Source organism: Silene latifolia, chromosome 1, assembly GCF_048544455.1.
Source record: "Silene latifolia isolate original U9 population chromosome 1, ASM4854445v1, whole genome shotgun sequence".
Lineage (NCBI taxonomy): Eukaryota > Viridiplantae > Streptophyta > Magnoliopsida > Caryophyllales > Caryophyllaceae > Silene > Silene latifolia.
Genome location: NC_133526.1, coordinates 186,304,763 through 186,323,573, shown reverse-complemented (window position 1 = coordinate 186,323,573; position 18,811 = coordinate 186,304,763). Strand labels below are relative to the sequence as shown.

The 18,811-nt window shown below is 36.3% G+C and overlaps 1 protein-coding gene across 1 annotated transcript; it reads right to left on the bottom strand.

Moving 5' to 3' along the window:
• Window positions 1-5,864: 5,864 nt before the first annotated feature.
• LOC141613354 (uncharacterized) lies at window positions 5,865-8,947 on the bottom strand. The gene is made up of 4 exons (XM_074432090.1): window positions 8,801-8,947; window positions 7,044-7,123; window positions 6,824-6,942; window positions 5,865-6,306 (listed from the first exon to the last, which is right to left on the bottom strand). Exons 2-4 carry the CDS (start codon window positions 7,111-7,113, stop codon window positions 6,100-6,102), a joined length of 396 nt encoding a protein of 131 aa, XP_074288191.1. The 5' UTR covers window positions 7,114-7,123; window positions 8,801-8,947; the 3' UTR covers window positions 5,865-6,099.
• Window positions 8,948-18,811: the final 9,864 nt, after the last annotated feature.

The window sequence follows — 18,811 nt, the reverse complement described above, 5'->3', positions numbered from 1 at the left end:
ATAACCCGACCCCCTTAACCTTAAAATAATCTGACCAACATATCGAAACAGACCGAAAACCTAAAATGACTCCATCAGAACTAACATGACCCTAACGGCTTAACCCGACCCGCTTGCCAGTTCTAGTTTGCTTGTAAGGTGACTAGGTGAGGCAGCTTTGCCAAAAGTCAATTTATTAACTTTTTTGAGAGAGTTGCGTAATTAAGTTATGAAATACTACCTTTTTAGAAACGTTTTTCGAGCTCGAAACAGAAAATGTAGTGTTTGAAAGATAAAGATATATTGATTGAATTATATAGGTTTATAATTTGTCTTGTTCTTGAGAACACCCATTGCTCGGGTTCAGGGGCGGATCCAGGAATCGGAAGTATCTAGGGCTAAAAATTTAAACTGCAAGAATTGATATTTTGTGTACAAATTATAATCTCGTATATTAGCATCGAAAAAATATAAGGGGAAAATGCGCCAAATCCCTTACTATTCCATCGACAGTTGACACTAAATTCAAATTTAGTATATAATAATTCATCGTTCTCAACATTAAAAGGAAAAAAAAAGGGTGTGGCTAAACTTTATATAAATAAATCTAATTGAAAGAATGTCTCATTTTTAAAAAATTATCATAATCAATATTCAATGCTAAGGCTGTGAAGAAAAATATAAATATAGAGTGAAACACACATTCAATATTTATTTGCGTATTTGAATAATAGAGTGTAGATTTTTTGCTCAAAAGAAAAGAAAAATAATGGTTCAGTAGTATGAATATTTAAAACATGTACATAAAAGTTTTAAAAAAACCCAAAAGAAAAGTAATGAAAAAAAAAAAGTGGAATTGATAGTAGCAATTGATTTAAAAAATATTAAAAGAGGTGCTATTAATGGTAGGGCATTAGTTAAAAAAGCAATCAAAAAGTTATGCCAATTAGAATTGAACCCATGGCAACACACAACTTTCAATAAGCTCTATGTACACTCCCATCAACCACTCCACCACAAGCATTTACTCATATAGAACATGGGTTACAAATGTTATATTCTTGAAAAACTTCTCGAGCTATAGCCCGAGTAGCCAAGGCCCAGATCCGCCCCTGCTCGGGTTACACTTTAAACCATACGGAGTATTAATCAAAATCAAATGGAACATGTTGCACAAGGTCACCTAACAAATTATTTGATTTCGCTGTTTGGTAAACGGCATATTGACCAATTTTTACCATATTCAAGGGTTTTAGCATGTTTGACCAATCAATATGCTAATTTTAGTGTTTGGTAAACAACATATTGAAGTAGCATATTTGGGGTCAATATGCTGTTTTACAATATGCTGCTTACCCCAGCATATTGGTTAGCATATTGTAAAATAGAAAATTTTTCTCCATTTTACAAAGAAAACTAACAATCTACTAATCGTAACCTGCCAATTACCAAACACTCAAATTAATTCTGCTAATTATAATACGCTAGTCAAACCTTCTGATAAAATCTGCTATTTATAATCTGCTTTTACAATCTGCTTATGCTGAAATTAATCTGCTGTTTACCAAACAGGGCCAAAGTAAATATTGATCAGGTTTAGTAGTTAGTTTGCAATCTAAACGAAAAGCGTAATTCTAAGTAAAATCCTTTTTATTTTTTTTATTTTTCGTCAAAAAGTAAAAGATTGCCTAACTTAGGTGCTGTTTGGCCAAGTTTAAAAAGTGCTTTTGTAATTAAAAAAAGTAGTAGCTTGGCCAAACATGGTAAATTAGAGAGTTTTAAAAGTGCTTTTGAGAAGTCAAAAACTGATTATTCACCCCCAAAAGGAGAAGTAGATATTTACTACTTCTACTTCTACTTTTTACCTAAAGAACCAAATAAGCAAACAAAAGTTGTATTAAAGTAGTTGGGCCAAACATATAAATTTTGTGAGAAACCACTTTTACAAAAGTATGGCCAAACAACTAAAACTTTTCCGAAAAGTAACTTGTGAATAAACTCCTTCTCGGGGAAGTGGCAAATAAGCCCCATACGTTTGACCTTATGTGCATATTAGCCCCATAACTTCCAACTAGTGCAAATTAACCCCATAAGTTATACATGATGTGCAATTAAGCCCAAATAAAGATTTCAGGCCAATTTCTCACCGGAAAAAAGTGACAGGGCACCGAAAAAATGACTAGGACCGAGATATATGACTTTTACCTTCACTTTTGCACCCTTTTACCGTCATCATCATCAACAACTAACACTGCCATACTTTTTCATCTTGCATTCTTTCTCCAAATCATCCCTCTTTCTCTTCTTTTTCTTTGTTTTCTCATCTAATTGAACAACATTTGCATTTCCCAGAATTAGGGTTCTTCAATTTCTCATCCAATTTATTAGGGTTCTTCAATTCCTCATCCAATTGAACAACATCTGCATCACCCAACTTAGGGGTTTTCAATTTCTCATCTAATTGAACAAAATTTGCATTTTCCATCATATTAAGATTCTTCAACTCCTTATTCTTCAATTTATCACGCGATTGAACAACTCCGTATATGTGATAAAAATCATGTTTTGTTTCTTTTTTAATCTACTAACTCAGTCCTAGTCATCTTTCCGGTGCCATTTCATTATTTTCCGGCGAGAAATTGATTTGAATATTTTCAATTGGGTTTAATTGCACATAAAGTATAAGTAGTGGGGTTGATTTGCACTAATAGAAAGACATGGGCTAATATGCACATAAGGTCAAACGTATGGGGCTTATTTGGCACTTCCCCGAACTCCTTCTTAAAAGGAAAAATTATTTTCCATAAGCAAGACCAAACAGCACCTTAGTCTATAGCATGAGCAATCTTTTTTTTTTTTTTTTGACAATCGGGTTAAAAGGTTCTACAATTTAATAGCGCGCTTAGCTAACCTATGAACGGCTTTATTACAAATTCTAGGAACATAAGCATAAACAAAAGAAACACAATGAAAGTTTGACATTAGCTTATTCTAGTTGAAAGCATACATAGAGTCTTAACTCGAGTAATTTACTTCGTACTAGATAACTAAGAAATAACGTGGTAACCAGGCACACGGTACCTATGAAATCCCCGCAACTCTGCAAGTATAATAAAAAAGTATTCATAGTTTTACAACCAGACGGTTGAAATGAGAAACTTTATGATTAAAGACGAGTTTGTGTCTACAGAAGTCGAGTTTACAGATACAAGTTAATCTAATAGTTTCGAGAAGTAAATCTGTAAATGTTAAGTACATGCTTATGGAATTAATTTAAGTAAACCTTTACTCTCAGTAAATTTATGGAAAAAATAAGAGTAAAAGAGATCCTTGATGGTGTAAGCGTGTAACTGTGTAAGGTCCATATCATCAGCACATTGATGGTGCGTGCACTTTCTCTGTAAAATGGAATGCATCCCAAAACACATACATTTAAATTAAGACAGAAGAGTTTATCATGCTTCTCAGTTTTGGAAACACGAAGATATTTTATCACGCAAACAACGATGACAAAATAAAACAATATCATTGCCCCAGTGCCTCAAATCCTCAGTAATACCACAAGGAGATTGTTTTCAGATGACAGATAATGAAAATGACGTTGTAGTATTACCGTATAGGGAAGGATTGTCGATTCTCAGCTGTACACAATAATTGGCATCAAAAAGTGAATATTTGTTTCTTCAAAAAAAACAGTGTAGAATTTTAAAGACAGGGAGCGGTTTTTCGAGGAGTTTAAGGGAGCGTAGGAGAGCTTCATTACATAAATTGGCATATATTGGAGCATCTTCAATGCAATCACCATCAGTAGTTAAGATTCTGAGTGCTGGAAGACAGCCAAGTACCGCCACTTTCAGAAACCCGGATTTTCTCCCACCAGTCTTGTACACTTCCTGTCAAGTTACAGAAATGCAACTACTATCAGTTACTGTGAGGCCTTCTACAAACTCATTTCACTACAAGTCCTACAAGAAAGTCCGCCATGAAGGACAACGTCGTCTCATGTTATCTTACCAAGTCAAGGTTCGTCACCCGATAAAAAAATGTCTAATTTAGAATGTGTAGAATGAAGGGTACTTACTTTGACAACATTGGTTATGTTGCTAAAATTGCTAAAATTGTGGAATTAGTCAATAAAAGGTAGGCATAATCATTTGTTCAGACACTGAACAAATAGACTGCCTCCGAAAATCTTGTCATTGTTTCATAATCCCCAATTTTGTTCCTCAACATTTCCTTCTTGTAATTATCTAGCTGCATATTGAGATCAATAGCCTGCAGCAAAACAACCATCATGAGAAGTTTCTTTATCAGTCAGTAGGCATTTTTGGTTCGGAAATTAAATTTGTTGTAGATTTCATTTCTTATGCATATCTGGCCTTGAAAAGTTTGCGCGAGTGCACCAGATCCACCAGACGCAAAGTTAACGCCATCTTGAAACTGATCTCCATTTCGCGGTTGAAGATTTGGAGCAAGAAATGAAAGATTTGCATGTTTTGCTGATATATCATCATATGAAAAACTTCAGTAAGTACTTAGCTGCAGTAAAGAATAAATAACCGCATCTGAAACATGACAGTCAGACAGGGACGGAGCTAAGCACATGCGTTTTTTGGAAAAATAATATACAAAATAACTTCTTTTTTTTTCAAAAAAACAAAACAAAAACAACTATGATGAGAATATACAATATAGGTAAGATTGATGTTTCGGTCCTAGGTATGGAGAATTTGAACCTAGTTTCGGCCCTACAGTCAGACATGAGTAAGACATTCAGGACACATAACTTTTAAGTCAAAAACACGACAATTTTAGTTAAAATACCCGAGGCTGGGAGTTGACACTAAACCCTTGATTAGGACAATTACCTAGAAAATCAGGGATCAGGCGACCATCGGAGAATCGACCAGTTGGAGAAGGGATTTTACTGATATAATTGTTGTTTCCTGTGTCGAAAAAGGTGTCCCCAAATATAAACATGGAGTTTCCTGCGGCTGTTGGTGCAAGAAAGAAAGAAAACACAACGAAGGAACAGATAGTGCAAGTCATGCTATGTCTTTCCATTGTTTCTTTACCTTGAGCTCTTTAGAGTAAACAGTAATGTCTGTGTTTTGAACATTACTCCTTATGCATTGTTATACTGCAAAGTTCTGAATTTTGCAGTTAGTTCAGATTTCGAAGTTAGTTACATGTCAAAACTGCGTTGCATTGAATTAAGGAATGAAAAGAAAGAGCTTAAGAAAGAGAACTACCATTGATGAATTCTACTATTGTGAAGTTGCTTCATCATGTTGGTGTAATTAGGTCAGATTACTCACGCATCCATCTACTTGATGCAGTCGGTTAGAATCCACGAAAACTTCGTTCTATGGATTTGGTAGAGTTTACCATGGCGAGTAGTACAGTATCGGGACAACGGAAATGCATTTATGCACGCATTAGGAAGGTGTGGATAGTACATCAGTAGACGTTAGTTAGCTTAACTTACAAAATCATGATCTGGTTCGAAACCTGCCAATATCAAAATTGTGCTTATGTTAAATTTGTCTACAATATGTCAGATTAATTAGTCAAGTCGTGTCAACAACTTCTAACTTATGTATAAGCCGTTTTGCTGAGTCGGCGAAAGTCCATCTACAAGGACCGTTTATCTTTCGACTATTATCATTACTATAGCATCATCAGTATCGGACTTAATAGCCCATATAGAAAAGCGTACCCAGCCAGCCAGCCTGAACTTCACATTGACCAAGCCTAGTCATCCATACCTTTTCCATTTTGTACAACAATGTTTCCTCGAGTTCTTAGTGACCAGTGTGGCGGAACCAGAACTCGAAGTTAAGGTTAACATGTAGATCTTAGAAGATCAAACTAACAAGGAAACATAATAAATAACCTTTTAACTAAAGATCCGGGAAAGGGGTGAGAATAGCCCCTCCTAACCCATTGCTCATTCGTCATTGTTAACGACTAAAATCTTTGTCGTCCGTTGCTTTCCATGTACATAAGCAATATAACCATACGGACAAGCGTGCATTTATACATACGGAAGTGCATCAGTACTACCATTACAAACCACCATTACAAACCAGGACACGAATACAGACGGACGAGGACGCATCAGTTTATGGAAACGTGGTTTATGAAAACGTATGCTATACCATCCTTGTTAAAACGCTTGGCAGTCTTCTCGTCAACAGTCAAAGCCCATTTCAGATCGCCACAAATAGCATTAACTACATATACGTCCTTTTTCTCACATTTAATATCCGTGATTATTAAACGTGCAACAAAGTTGAACTCGGCCGACATAGTGCACATAGCATTCTGAAACAAACAAAATCGTAAACTTAATGCAAAGTAAAAAAAAAAAAAAAAATGTCTGATATTTTTTTAAAAAAAAAAGGATAAAAAAAGTTCGATATTTAAAAAAAAAAAGAATAACAAAGTTCGATGTTTCAAGTAAAAAAAAAAGCAAGGGATTTTCTACGTGATACCCTCGTGTTTTTTCGATTTCTACGTGGTACCCCTCATCTTTTGAAAACATCATTGGTGCCCCTAAATTTAATGAAAACTTCTTAAAATACCCAAAAAGCTCTAGTCCGTCATTTTTAAATGTTTAGTTTATGCATTTTCTATTGATATTTTGGCGATAATTTGTCAAACTTTTATCACAAATTCCATTTACTCACTCTCAAGTATATTTTATTTGTTAAATTTAACTGTTAGAAAACTCAAGTTTTATTAGTTTGGGTATTTTGTGAACAATTTATAAAAATTAAGGGTACTAGTGAAAATCCCAAAAAAAAAAAATTTGATGCTTAAAAATAAATAATAAGCTTACAAGTGAACTATATTCAGCAAACGCGATCTCAAAAGTGTTGTCAACTTCAATACCATGGAGAAAGCTATCCATTGCTAGTTTTGCATCAGATTGTAACGACTCAAAGGTAGCACTATGAGCTACAAAATGAATAATAATAAATTAATTATCAGAAACGGCTATAATGACGAGAGATATACAAAAACGTATTACTAAAAAATAAAAAATTACAGAAACGCACCATTATAACCTGGTGTTGCTGAAAATGCTTCATGAGTGACCTTGAATTGTTCGCGAAGAATGTAAGCCATAGCGGAATACCTTGCAATAGAATCATAACAAAACAGAACTCAGCCTCAAGATTGTTGAAAGCCACATTAATGTTAAAGAGTATGATTATTTTTTAAGCCGAAATTAGAATTTTGACAGCCAAATTATGTGTTTGGCAAGACCAAAAATTTGAGAATCCAAATTTGTACAAGTAATAACCTATAACTATTACCACTCAAATTACTGGACTCTAACGAACCACCTTGAAATGACTCAATCATGACAACCCGAAGCAAAATAACCCTCTAACCCGTATCATAATAATTCTTCGTTTGCTCAGTCTACTAGACTTGCTATCCTGTCATTCATGTTATACAACTTTGCGAGATATTTGTTTCGTTTCTGTTTAAAAGTTTACGGGACCAATTCATTATGTCTACTACCTGCATTTTCCGAAGATCTGAATATGTTTCTTGATGCAGTTACTTTTTGATACAACAGTGGAGCAGCCTAGTTAGTGAAGATCTGATTATCCAAGTATTAATCTTATTGAGACACATTTACCATGAGAAGCTCTCTAAAATATTACTATTCCTTATTTTGAGGATTACTTGTGGTGTCTTGCCTTATTGCTGTGTTTCGCTTTATAAAATTTGTTTACCACTGAAATTGGAAAATTCAATCCCTATAATACAGTACTCGACCAAATAAAATTTACTCGTCCTCAAACAAACAGTATCTAGCTCCAATAGTTCGCCACGACTCGTCTTCAAACACAGTTTCTACACATTGCACCTCACTTTGACATTTTAGGCCAGAAATATGAAACATTTTCTCCAAATACTCGAGAAATAAGGCAACGATTTATAACCACATCCATATCTTAACACGAACCGACTAAAAACCTCGAATTAGATATCTAATGTCTGATCAAACAAATTAATGACCAAACAAATTAATATCCTAACAGCAATCCGGAAATTTGGCATTAATCATTGATCATCCTACAAATTGAGCAATTATTAATCAACAACACTCTTAACTATTGAAGATTATTAACAAAAAACCGTAAATTTTTAGCAAAGTGAAGACGTTTACGAATTCGACACAGCAACAAATTGAGCAAGAAAAACAAACAAATAAAATCGATCAAACTAACACATAAAATGCAAATGCAAGCTAATTCAACGATAACAATGACTAAGATGGAATCAGTAGTAAACATAAAACACAAAAAATCCCAAAAGTTGAATAATTGATTGATCATACTATTGATTAAACAAACCCTAAAAATAAATTAAAACATACTGTAATTGTTAATAGAAGATCAACTTACAACAATATAGTGAGGAGCAGATTAATTGATGATTGAACTGTTAAAACCGTATCAATTGGCTGAATTTGATGAAGAGTGAAGGATTAGAAAGAGGCGTCGAAGAGAAGACTAAAATTTTATTTTGGCGGATTTTAAAATGACAAGTATAAAGGGGTTACTCCGTATTTGATATGGGCTAGCCTCGACAACTCGTTACTACTAATTTACAAGGTACTTCCTAATTCCCCCAATTCAATTTTAAAATTAGGGTTCTTATGGTTTAGATTAATCATAACAATGTCAATTCGAGTAGTCCTGAATTCTAAAGCTTTCTAAACAATCAACCGTGGCGATCTATATAACATAGAGTAATTGGTAAAAAGTAATGTAGCGAGTTGGGAGAAATAATTTACCTGAATGTGGAAGCGAGAACCCAAGAGGCGGCGTTGCTTGTTTGTTGTTTGTTTGTTTGCAGCAGCAGCAGCAGCAGTGTAGTGGAAAACTGGAAATAATGTGGAATAGTAGTAAAAATGTATGACTGTGATCTGTGAAGGGAACAAATCTAGCCGTTAGTGTATGAATGTGGTATGTGGCAATTGTAAAACACAAAATCTCATTGAAGACGGCACGTATCCGTCACTTTGGAGTGACGGATACCATTTCCTCTCACAAATGACCCAAATAGAGGAGAGAGGGAAGCACATGGGGGTGCCCCCACCTTGTCCCCCCTATCCGTTTTGTGAATGGCATTACCCGTCACTCGCTCCGACCCGTCTTCAGCAAGACTTGTTGATTGTAAAAATGTACCATCAAACACAGGTAGTCACTTGTAGAATGTAGACATGGCAAAATCGGTCAGGTCCGAATGACCCGACTCGAAAAGCTGACCCAAGAGCGGGACTTACTTGACCCGAATAATATCCGAAATTCTACCCAAACCCGACCCGGACCTTGCTTGACCCAATGTTTACCCGACCCGAGATAACCCGACTTGATAAGACCCGACTCATGATTGACTTGATCCAAAATGACTTGAAGTGGGCCAAAATGACCCGAAACGACAAGTACTACGTCATAATTATTAGAGTAAATTATCAATTATACCCACGCTTAATCCACTTTTTTAAACTAACTCCCACGTCAATTTTTTTTAATAATTTACACCCAAATTATTTGCTTAGGTTACATTTTGCACCCTTTACCATTTTCAGGCAAAAATAAAAATAAAGAATTGACGATTTTGCCCCCGCGTCTTGCTTTCTCTTTCTCTATACAACTTTGTATACAAACAATTGATCGATCATTTCCAAACGTCTTGCTTCTTGCTTTCTCTTTCTCTTCTTTTCACCTCATTTTATGGGGTTCTTCATCTAATTTCTCCAAAAAAATTCCACCAAATTTTTTCCCCAGATCTCCGTCATAATCAAGCAATTGATGAAGATGAAGAACCAATCGAAATCCTAATTCAACCATTCACTAAAGAACAATTAATCATGATTGATCGAAGGACGTAATTGAGATGGTTCTTTCGAAGTCTTTAATGGAATAGCTTGGAAAGATTGTACAAGGCTCTTTGTAATACAACTTGTGAACTGGGATTTTAGGGAATTTCCAGTTGTTTCCCACTTTTGTATTACTATCCTCTTTTCCTCTGAGTTTAATAGCCGCCATTGATCTTCAACTGAACCTAGTAAGAAATAACTAGACACAAGATCATTGAATAACTTTGATGACGTTAGATGAAACAAGATACGCAAAAGCAGAAGCAAACGTTGCAAAAGAAATCGAAAGAGGCGAAGACATTAGATGAAACAGGAAACGAAAACGCAGAAGCGTACCTTGCAGAAGAAATTGAAAGAATAGAACATTTCTAGAAGAAATTGAAAGAATAGAACACTTCTAGGAATTGAAGTGTAAGAGCAGGCACATTCAACAGGTTTGAAGAGATTTGTGTAAGAGCAAGCACTTTCGACTATGACCCGATTTTTGACATGCGATACAAAAATATTTTGAAGGGACAGAGGAAGTGGTACGGTCTGAAGGGTCGAACTGCGTCGTGTCAACTTGCTACGGTTGGGTCTGTGGCTGGGAGTAGTAGGGCGTAGTGTAAGGAGCCGCAGTTGTAGCGCACAATCCCTAAAAATTGCGTGCGCGGTCATTCCACTTCGAACCCTTAGATTTCTTATTTGTACTCATTTATTTTCACATATTTTTAGTTTCATTTAGTACTCCAAGACTACTTCCTGCGTGTCGAATCATGGAGTCTCGTTTTTAGCTTAAGATATGTTTTTAGGCGTTTAGAAAACATATCGCTATTCTGCACAATCAATGTATCTTGCTACCAGGACCAAACTATCAAATTTGCCTCTATGAGAGGTGCTAGTCAATCAAAAACCGCTTCTCATCCAAAAGCTTGATATTGCTTGTTTCTTGCTTTCAATAATTGTATTGCTTACTTTTATTGCTTTCGTGTGCCGGACTTGATAATCCTGACTAGGATTCCCGACACACGCCAACCGAGACCTTTTACGAATGCACTAGTGATCCCTCACTAGTGCTTGACGCTCTCGCTTGCATTCTTGTTGTGTGTTATAAAAGGGTGCGCACCACGTTCTGGCTCAAAGTTCCGGACCGTGACATTTGGTATCAGAGCTCGGTCTTCACGACGAGCTGTTGCTTACGATGACGGGAAAGACCACAGAACCGAGTGGGAACAAAGGAGAAACTAGGGCCCGAGTGTCGGCCTTAGAGAAACTACTTGAGGAGAAACTTCCCTATCTGGAAGGACTCGTGGTGATGTGGGAAATAAATCTGTATACTTCCATTAAACTAGAAAGATTATAACGATTTAATAAAGATGATCTAAGGTCATAAAATAAAATACATAAACAAAAGTAAAAGATTCAGAAATAACCTTTGGTCCTAGCAAAATTGGCCTAAGAACAATACCAAAGTAGGTATTCGCCTATTAGTTGCACCCACGACAATCTGAGATATGCCCTTTGATTATGCTAGAAATCAATCTAAAATTTTCTGTAAAATTTAATTGTCTTTGTGTTCTTGTGATGAGAGAGAGAGGCTAGGTCAGAAAAAGCATTAGGGTAGAAATAATTCTCTACCTTTCTTTTATATAGACCGAAATACCAAATTAATTAGGAAAGATATTACTCTCCTAATTTTCGGCCAATATGGACCGAAATAAGGAATAAAAATTTCCAAATATATAAAGTGTGTTAAATTGTCATCTAGTGAAGATCGAACCCATGACCTCATGGTATGTGTACCCTCACTATTACCACTATGACACATTCAACTTGTTGATATTAAATACAACTAATTATATTTAACTACGAATTAACAGATTAAATCGTCCAAACTAACCTTATATATATATTTAATTTAAATATAACTTATTATATTTAATTTACGAATTGACAGTTAATTCGTCTCAACTTAATATTATTTAATTTTTATTAAATAATTATCTCATCAACACATTGACTAACTTTTTAGTCATTTTGGGCATCAATGTAATTATATTTCTATAACCACATTTCTCAAAAACGTCCTATAGGTGTGACCTTTAGGGACCAGTTGATCACCGTCATCTGTATGATAATAACGTCAAACTTTCTAGCAAGCCAACCGTTATTAGGTAAACGTTAATCAACTGATTAAATATACGAAGTATACCCTTGTGAACCTGTAAGAGATTTACAAATGTTATCACACTAATTTGTGGAGGACACAAGCTCCAACAAACTCCCACTTGTCCTCACAAGTGTATGTGCGATAACCGATTCTCATATCCTAAAATTTCTCCCACTCAATGTAAAACAATTTGCAAATCCGAATTCACAAAGGTCGTATTTTACAAGCGATCAATATCAAGAGTGGTTTCCCCGACTAGAGAGTAACTTAACTGATAAACGAATCAACATTCGAGCATGGCCATGCATTTCAGTTACAACTCCTCGAGTGGCCCTGAGAAATAACTATACCTGATAAGGGTTGGATATTTTCCTCAACTCGAATCCTGCAGATGTAAGCGCGAGTATGAAATGACCCGAAAAAACCTACTTAGCCCTGAAGCATTCACGGACCGTGAGAAAGAAACCAAAGTCACCCAAAAACTGCCTTAATCTCAAGAGACAGTTGATAGTCAAAAGAATCGACTCTAGGAACACAATGGATGTCCTATCCACGACCTGGTACCGAATGTTATTAAACATTTAGGACTCCATTACGTTGTCACAAAAAGTTGTCCTACGAGGTATCGTCATAATCTCGTATCTGTGATCGATCAGTCAACCGTTTGACTTATGGCTCGTTGAACCCACCATCAATCGACTGCACAATATAATATCCGGAGTTATCAGCTCACTTTGGCGATTACGGACCAAAACAAATATAATGTAATTCAGTTCACTTTGTGGCGTTCAATGTTGTCAGTACAATCCACATGAAAAACAAAATATTATATATAAAACGATGAAGTTATAAGTAGTATATGAAAAAGATAATGTATCAAATCCATAATCAAGTACTACAACTCTGGAACGCGTTTAATTCCCATGGAAATGACTGAAGGAAATGTAGATTCATATACATAATAACATACTCATATATGTCTAAAATAATTTGTCATAAAATTAAATACGGATTTTATGCATGCAAACAAATAATATAATAGAAGAGAAATCATGTCCTTACATTGTTGATTTCGGATTTATGGGCACAAAAGAGATCACCTTTCTCTTTTGATCTTGAGCTTTTCCTTATGGATGAACAAGATCTAAGTATAAGATCTCTCCCTAAGCTTTATACCCAAGGCTCCTCTTAATTTTAATTAATATTACAAATACTAGTATAATATTAATCAAGTAGAAAATTGAACCAAAATATTTTTAACACTTTGAATATTTCGGTTTTTAGAGAGAAAGAGAGGAGGATTTTTATTCTATCTAAAATTGTATTTTGGATGATAGATGGAATGAATAAACAATACACTACACTTGGTATATTATTAGGTAAAAATTATAGAAAAACAATGATGGTTTTTCTTCCCCAAAACCGTGTAAGAGGAGAGCTTTAGGGGAGCCAATGCATGGAAAAATTGTTCTTCACAATGAACAATAGGCTTGCATGGCTAGTGACTAGTGCAATCATCATGCCTTCCACTAATTACAATCAACATATAATTAGCTCAACAACCCCTTAATTTTCGGCCCACTTAATAATATGGATTCCATATTATTTTTGTCAATTGTCAATATGTCACATGTCATATGTGATATAAATTTGTTATGTATTTTTAACATATTAAAAATCAACGTATTAATAAAAATACGTCACATACAAAAATCGACTTAGTAATTTTATAATTACTTGTGCCAAAATATTTTACCATTTATAAATTACAACTGATTGTATTTATAACAATTCATTCAATTTAATTGTTACATTAAACAATTATTTCATCCGAGTAATGATACAATTCAATTACTCAGACCGTATCTTATTTAATCACATTTCAATATGATACGTAAATTTTACTTCCAAAATCCTCCGTCAATTTTCAAGTAATTTAATTAACTCGCAACATTATACGATTAATTAAATAATCAATTAAGAGTATTGCCCTTTAGGTATGACCTAGGGGGTCAACTGATCACCACCGTCACACGACAGTAATGTCAAACTCTAGTCAGCCAATCATTACCGATATATGTTGACCAGTTGACAGTAACAATATTACTTCCCAATTGTATTCATTTTAATGAGACTTAAACATGTGATCATCATGATCAACAGTCGTGATCGCATTATTGTCGGAGGACACATATTCCAACAATCTCCCACTTGTCCTCGACAAGTGTGCGTCACCAATTCTCTTGTCCTATTACTATCTCCCACTCAATGCAAGGTGTCTTTCAGGTCGTACTTGCAAGTGATCATATCGAGAGTGGTTTCCTCGATCTGGAGAATAACTGATTGACCGGACTTATCTATCATAGATACTTTCCGAGCGTGGCCACGCATTTCCACTTCATTACTCCTCGAGTGGCCCTGAGATATTGTTATAACCCTGACTAGGGGTGGACAATTCCTATCGCACTCATTCCCTTCGACTAGCCACAGCCATCATAACCCAAAATATGCCCATTTGACCCCATTTACGAAGGTCGTAGTAACACAAATCAAAGTTAATCTGAAACCGTGCCATCTTAGGAGAATAGTCTTTAGTCAAAAGAATCGACTCATTTGAATACTATAGTAGCTCTCGCCACGACCAGGCTATATAAATTTGCCAGAACTCTATAAGCGGTCATAAGGCCCGACAAAATGTTCCTAACATTCTGCCTATGTGATCGACTAGTCATCTCACATGACTCTATGGCACTTGAACTTGCCATCAATCGCCTCACACTCTAGTCACTTCGAGACGTCACCTCATACAAGTGACTATGGGCAAATACTATGTTAATCCGTGTTCACTTTAACGGGTTCAATTGTCACTACAACCCGTTTGGATGTAACAATGTATAAATTAAAGATAAAAGACAAATGTGATTATGAACATGAACAAAAACAACACTTTTATTTCATTTCAAAATCTAACAAAAACTTGGTACACGTTTAAGTCCCATGGACGTAACATGTCCATCATGCTTAGCTGCGATAAAGGCTTGGTGAGCGGATCGGCTATGTTGTCATCCGTCCCAACCTTACAAATCGCAATTTCCTTCCTTTCAATAAAATCTCTTATTACATGATATTTTCTAAGTACATGTCTAGATCTATTACTAGACTTTGGCTCTTTAGCTTGGAAGATCGTCCCACTATTATCACAATAGAGAGTGATGGGATCATTGGCGGTAGGTACTACTTTTAGACCTTCCGTGAATTGCCTGATCCACACAGCTTCCTTGGCGACTTCGATGCTTTGCTATGTACTCACCTCCGTTGTAGAATCATGATTCTGACTTCCTTGAAGCTTCTCCAGCTAACGGCACCACCATTGAGCATGAAAACAAAACCAGCTTGTGATTTCATGTCATCTCTATCTGTTTGGAAACTTGAGTCCGTGTATCCATTAACACGCAACTCAGTATCACCTCCAAATACTAGGATAGAGTCCTTAGTTCTTCTTAAGTACTTAAGGATGTTCTTGACAAAATCCAGTGACTCTCACTGGATTTCCTTGATATCTACTCGTCATGCTCAAGGCATACGAGACATCGAGCGTGTGCATATCATGGCATACATGATTGATCCGACAATGAAGCGTAAGGGATCTCACTCATGCGTTCAACATCATGGGGTTTAGAGGGAGATTGAGTCTTGCTCAATATCGTCCCGGTTACCATAGGTACCAAACCCCTTTTGGATTTGTCCATGCTGAAGCGTCGAAGAATCTTATCAACATAAGACTCTTGACTTGGTGCCAATATCCTCTTGGATCTATCTCTATAGATCCGGATACCTAATATGCGTTGTGCCTCTCCTAAATCCTTCATTTGGAAGTGGTTACCTAACCACTTCTTAACAGAAGACAACATTGGAATATCATTTCCAATGAGTAGTATGTCATCGACATACAAGATTAGGAACACAACATTGCTCCCACTGAATTTCATGTATAAACATGGTTCCTCAACACTTCGAGTGAAACCATTTTCCTTTATAACATGATTGAATCGATGATTCCAACTTCTAGATGCTTGCTTAAGACCATAAATGGATCTCTTAAGTTTGCACACTTTGTTAGGATTTTTAGAATCAACAAAACTTTCGGGTTGTATCATGTACACCTCATCTTCTAAATGCCCATTTAGAAAAGCGGTTTTGACACCCATTTGCCATATTTCATAGTCATGAAATGCGGCAATCGCTAACAAAATCCGTATGGATCTTAGCATGGCTACGGGGGCGAAGGTCTCATCATAATGGAGACCTTGGACTTGGGTAAATCCTTTTGCCACTAGCCTAGCTTTGTAGACATCGTCATGTCCTTCTATGCCATTCTTGATTTTGAATATCCATTTGCATTGGAGGGGTCTTGCCCCTTTAGGCAAATCTACCAAGTCCCAAACTTGGTTTTCAAGCATAGAATCCATTTCGGACTTCATGGCTTCAAGCCATAAGGAGGAACTAGGACTAGAGATTGCGGTCTTGTAGGTGGCGGGCTCGTCACTTTCTATAAGCAACACATCGAGTGTTCCATCTTCCTCGATAAGTCCCACATATCGATCGGGATGGCGAATTACTCGACCCGTCCTTCTTAGTGGAGGAGGAACAACCGCGTTAGACGACGAAGGAACATCTTCTTGCGTCTCTACTTCGGTTTGTGGCTCTTGAACTTCGTCAAGTTCAAAATTTCTCCCACTCTGTCGCTTAGAAATGAATTCTCTTTCTAAAAAGACAGCCTCGCAAGACACAAACACTTTGTTTTCTTGAGGTTTGTAGAAGTAGTATCCTCGACAATGCGAGGGGTAACCTACAAAGGTGCATTTTTCGGATCTTGGGGCAAGCTTGTTGTCGTTCTTAGTTTTGACGTAAGCATCACATCCCCAAATCTTCATATAGGAAACGTTGGGCATCTTTCCCGTCCACATCTCACATGGAGTCTTTTCGGTGGACTTTGTGGGACTATTGTTCAAAGAGCGAATTGCGGTTTGTATCGCAAATCCCCAAAACGAGTTCGGTAACTCGGTTTGACTCATCATGGATCGAACCATATCAAGTAGGGTTCGATTCCTCCTTTCGGCAACACCATTGAGTTGTGGTGTTCCGGGTGGAGTGAGTTGTGATATAATACCACAACCTTTCAAGTGTGAATCAAATTCAAGGCTAAGGTATTCACCACCACGATCGGATCGTAGTGCCTTAATCCTTTTATTCAATTGGTTCTCTACTTCGTTTTGAAATTCTTTGAATTTCATGAATGCTTCACTCTTATGCTTCATTAAATAGACATACCCATGTCTACTCAAGTCGTCGGTGAAGGTTATAAAGTAGTCATAATTACCACGAGCGGTGATAGTCATTGGTCCACATACATCGGTGTGTACGAGTCCCAATAGCTCACTAGCTCGTGTCCCTTTACCACTAAAAGGATTACGAGTCATTTTGCCAATTAGGCAATATTCGCATGTACCAAATGATTGATAGTCAAATGGTGTAATCACATTAGTAGAAATTAATCTTTTGATGCGATTCTCGTTTATGTGACCAAATCGACAATGCCAAATGAACGCTTCACTTGGGTCACTTGTTTTGAGTTTCTTTGATTGAATGTTATAAATATCATTTGTCGGATTTGAGGTCTCTAAAATGTATATGCCATTTATGGAAGAAGCTTGGCCAATAACCAAATCATTCCTAGAAATAGAGCAACGATTGTTCTTAATGACAAAACAAAAACCATCCATGTCTAGCATGGCGATTGAAATAATGTTTTTAGAGAGTGTAGGAACATAAAAACAATTATGCAAATACATCTCAAATCCATTTGGCAAAGCTAAAACATAAGTTCCCTTGGATTCGGCCGCTACCCGAGCTCCATTTCCAAGGCGTAGATCCACATCTCCCTTGCTAAGCCTCTCCACATCTCTTAAACCCTGTAAATGATTACAAAGGTGAGAACCACAACCAGTATCAAGTACCCATGTCGTAGTGGAAGTATAATTTATATCAATAACATAAATTTCTTTAGGAATTGTACCTTTTGGAGTAATGAGTCCCTCCCTTAGATTTCGCAAATACACGGGACAATTCCTAAGCCAATGTCCCATGCCATAGCAATAATGGCACTCATCATTAACTTGCTTGAAGTTCTTGATTTTCTTTCCCTTCTTCTTGAACCTCTTGCCCTTTGAAGCAAGAACTTGATTGCTAGAGCTCCCACTAGCTTTGGCATCTTTATCTTCCAGAGATAAAGACCCTATAGATTGTGTGAGGTAGTCTTCCTGAGACGGACTCACACGAGCTCTAGTAGTAGTGGGTGGTTTAGAAGAGGTGATGAAGTTAAGGTTTCCATCCGAACCTATCCCTAAATGAAGTTCTCTAGTTGTATCGAAATCGTTGTTGGAGCAAATGTCATCAAGAACATTGTGATATGAATCAATAGTGATAGGTGCGGTAGCATATGATGGATTCATTGTAAAGAACTACAAATATGGAGGAAAAGGAAATATTAACATTTGTCTTTTAAAATCATACTTGTAAATATAACAAGATATGAACATTCATATAGTGACCTCTACCCAACTATAATAAATGATTCCAAGACCCAAATTCATATCGACTTAGGCACGGTAGGGCCGATTCATCCTTTATCAATATAACTCGGTGGATTAACGTTTAATCGATTCTACTTTTAGAACTCTTGGTCGATAATATTACATTAACATTTATCTTTA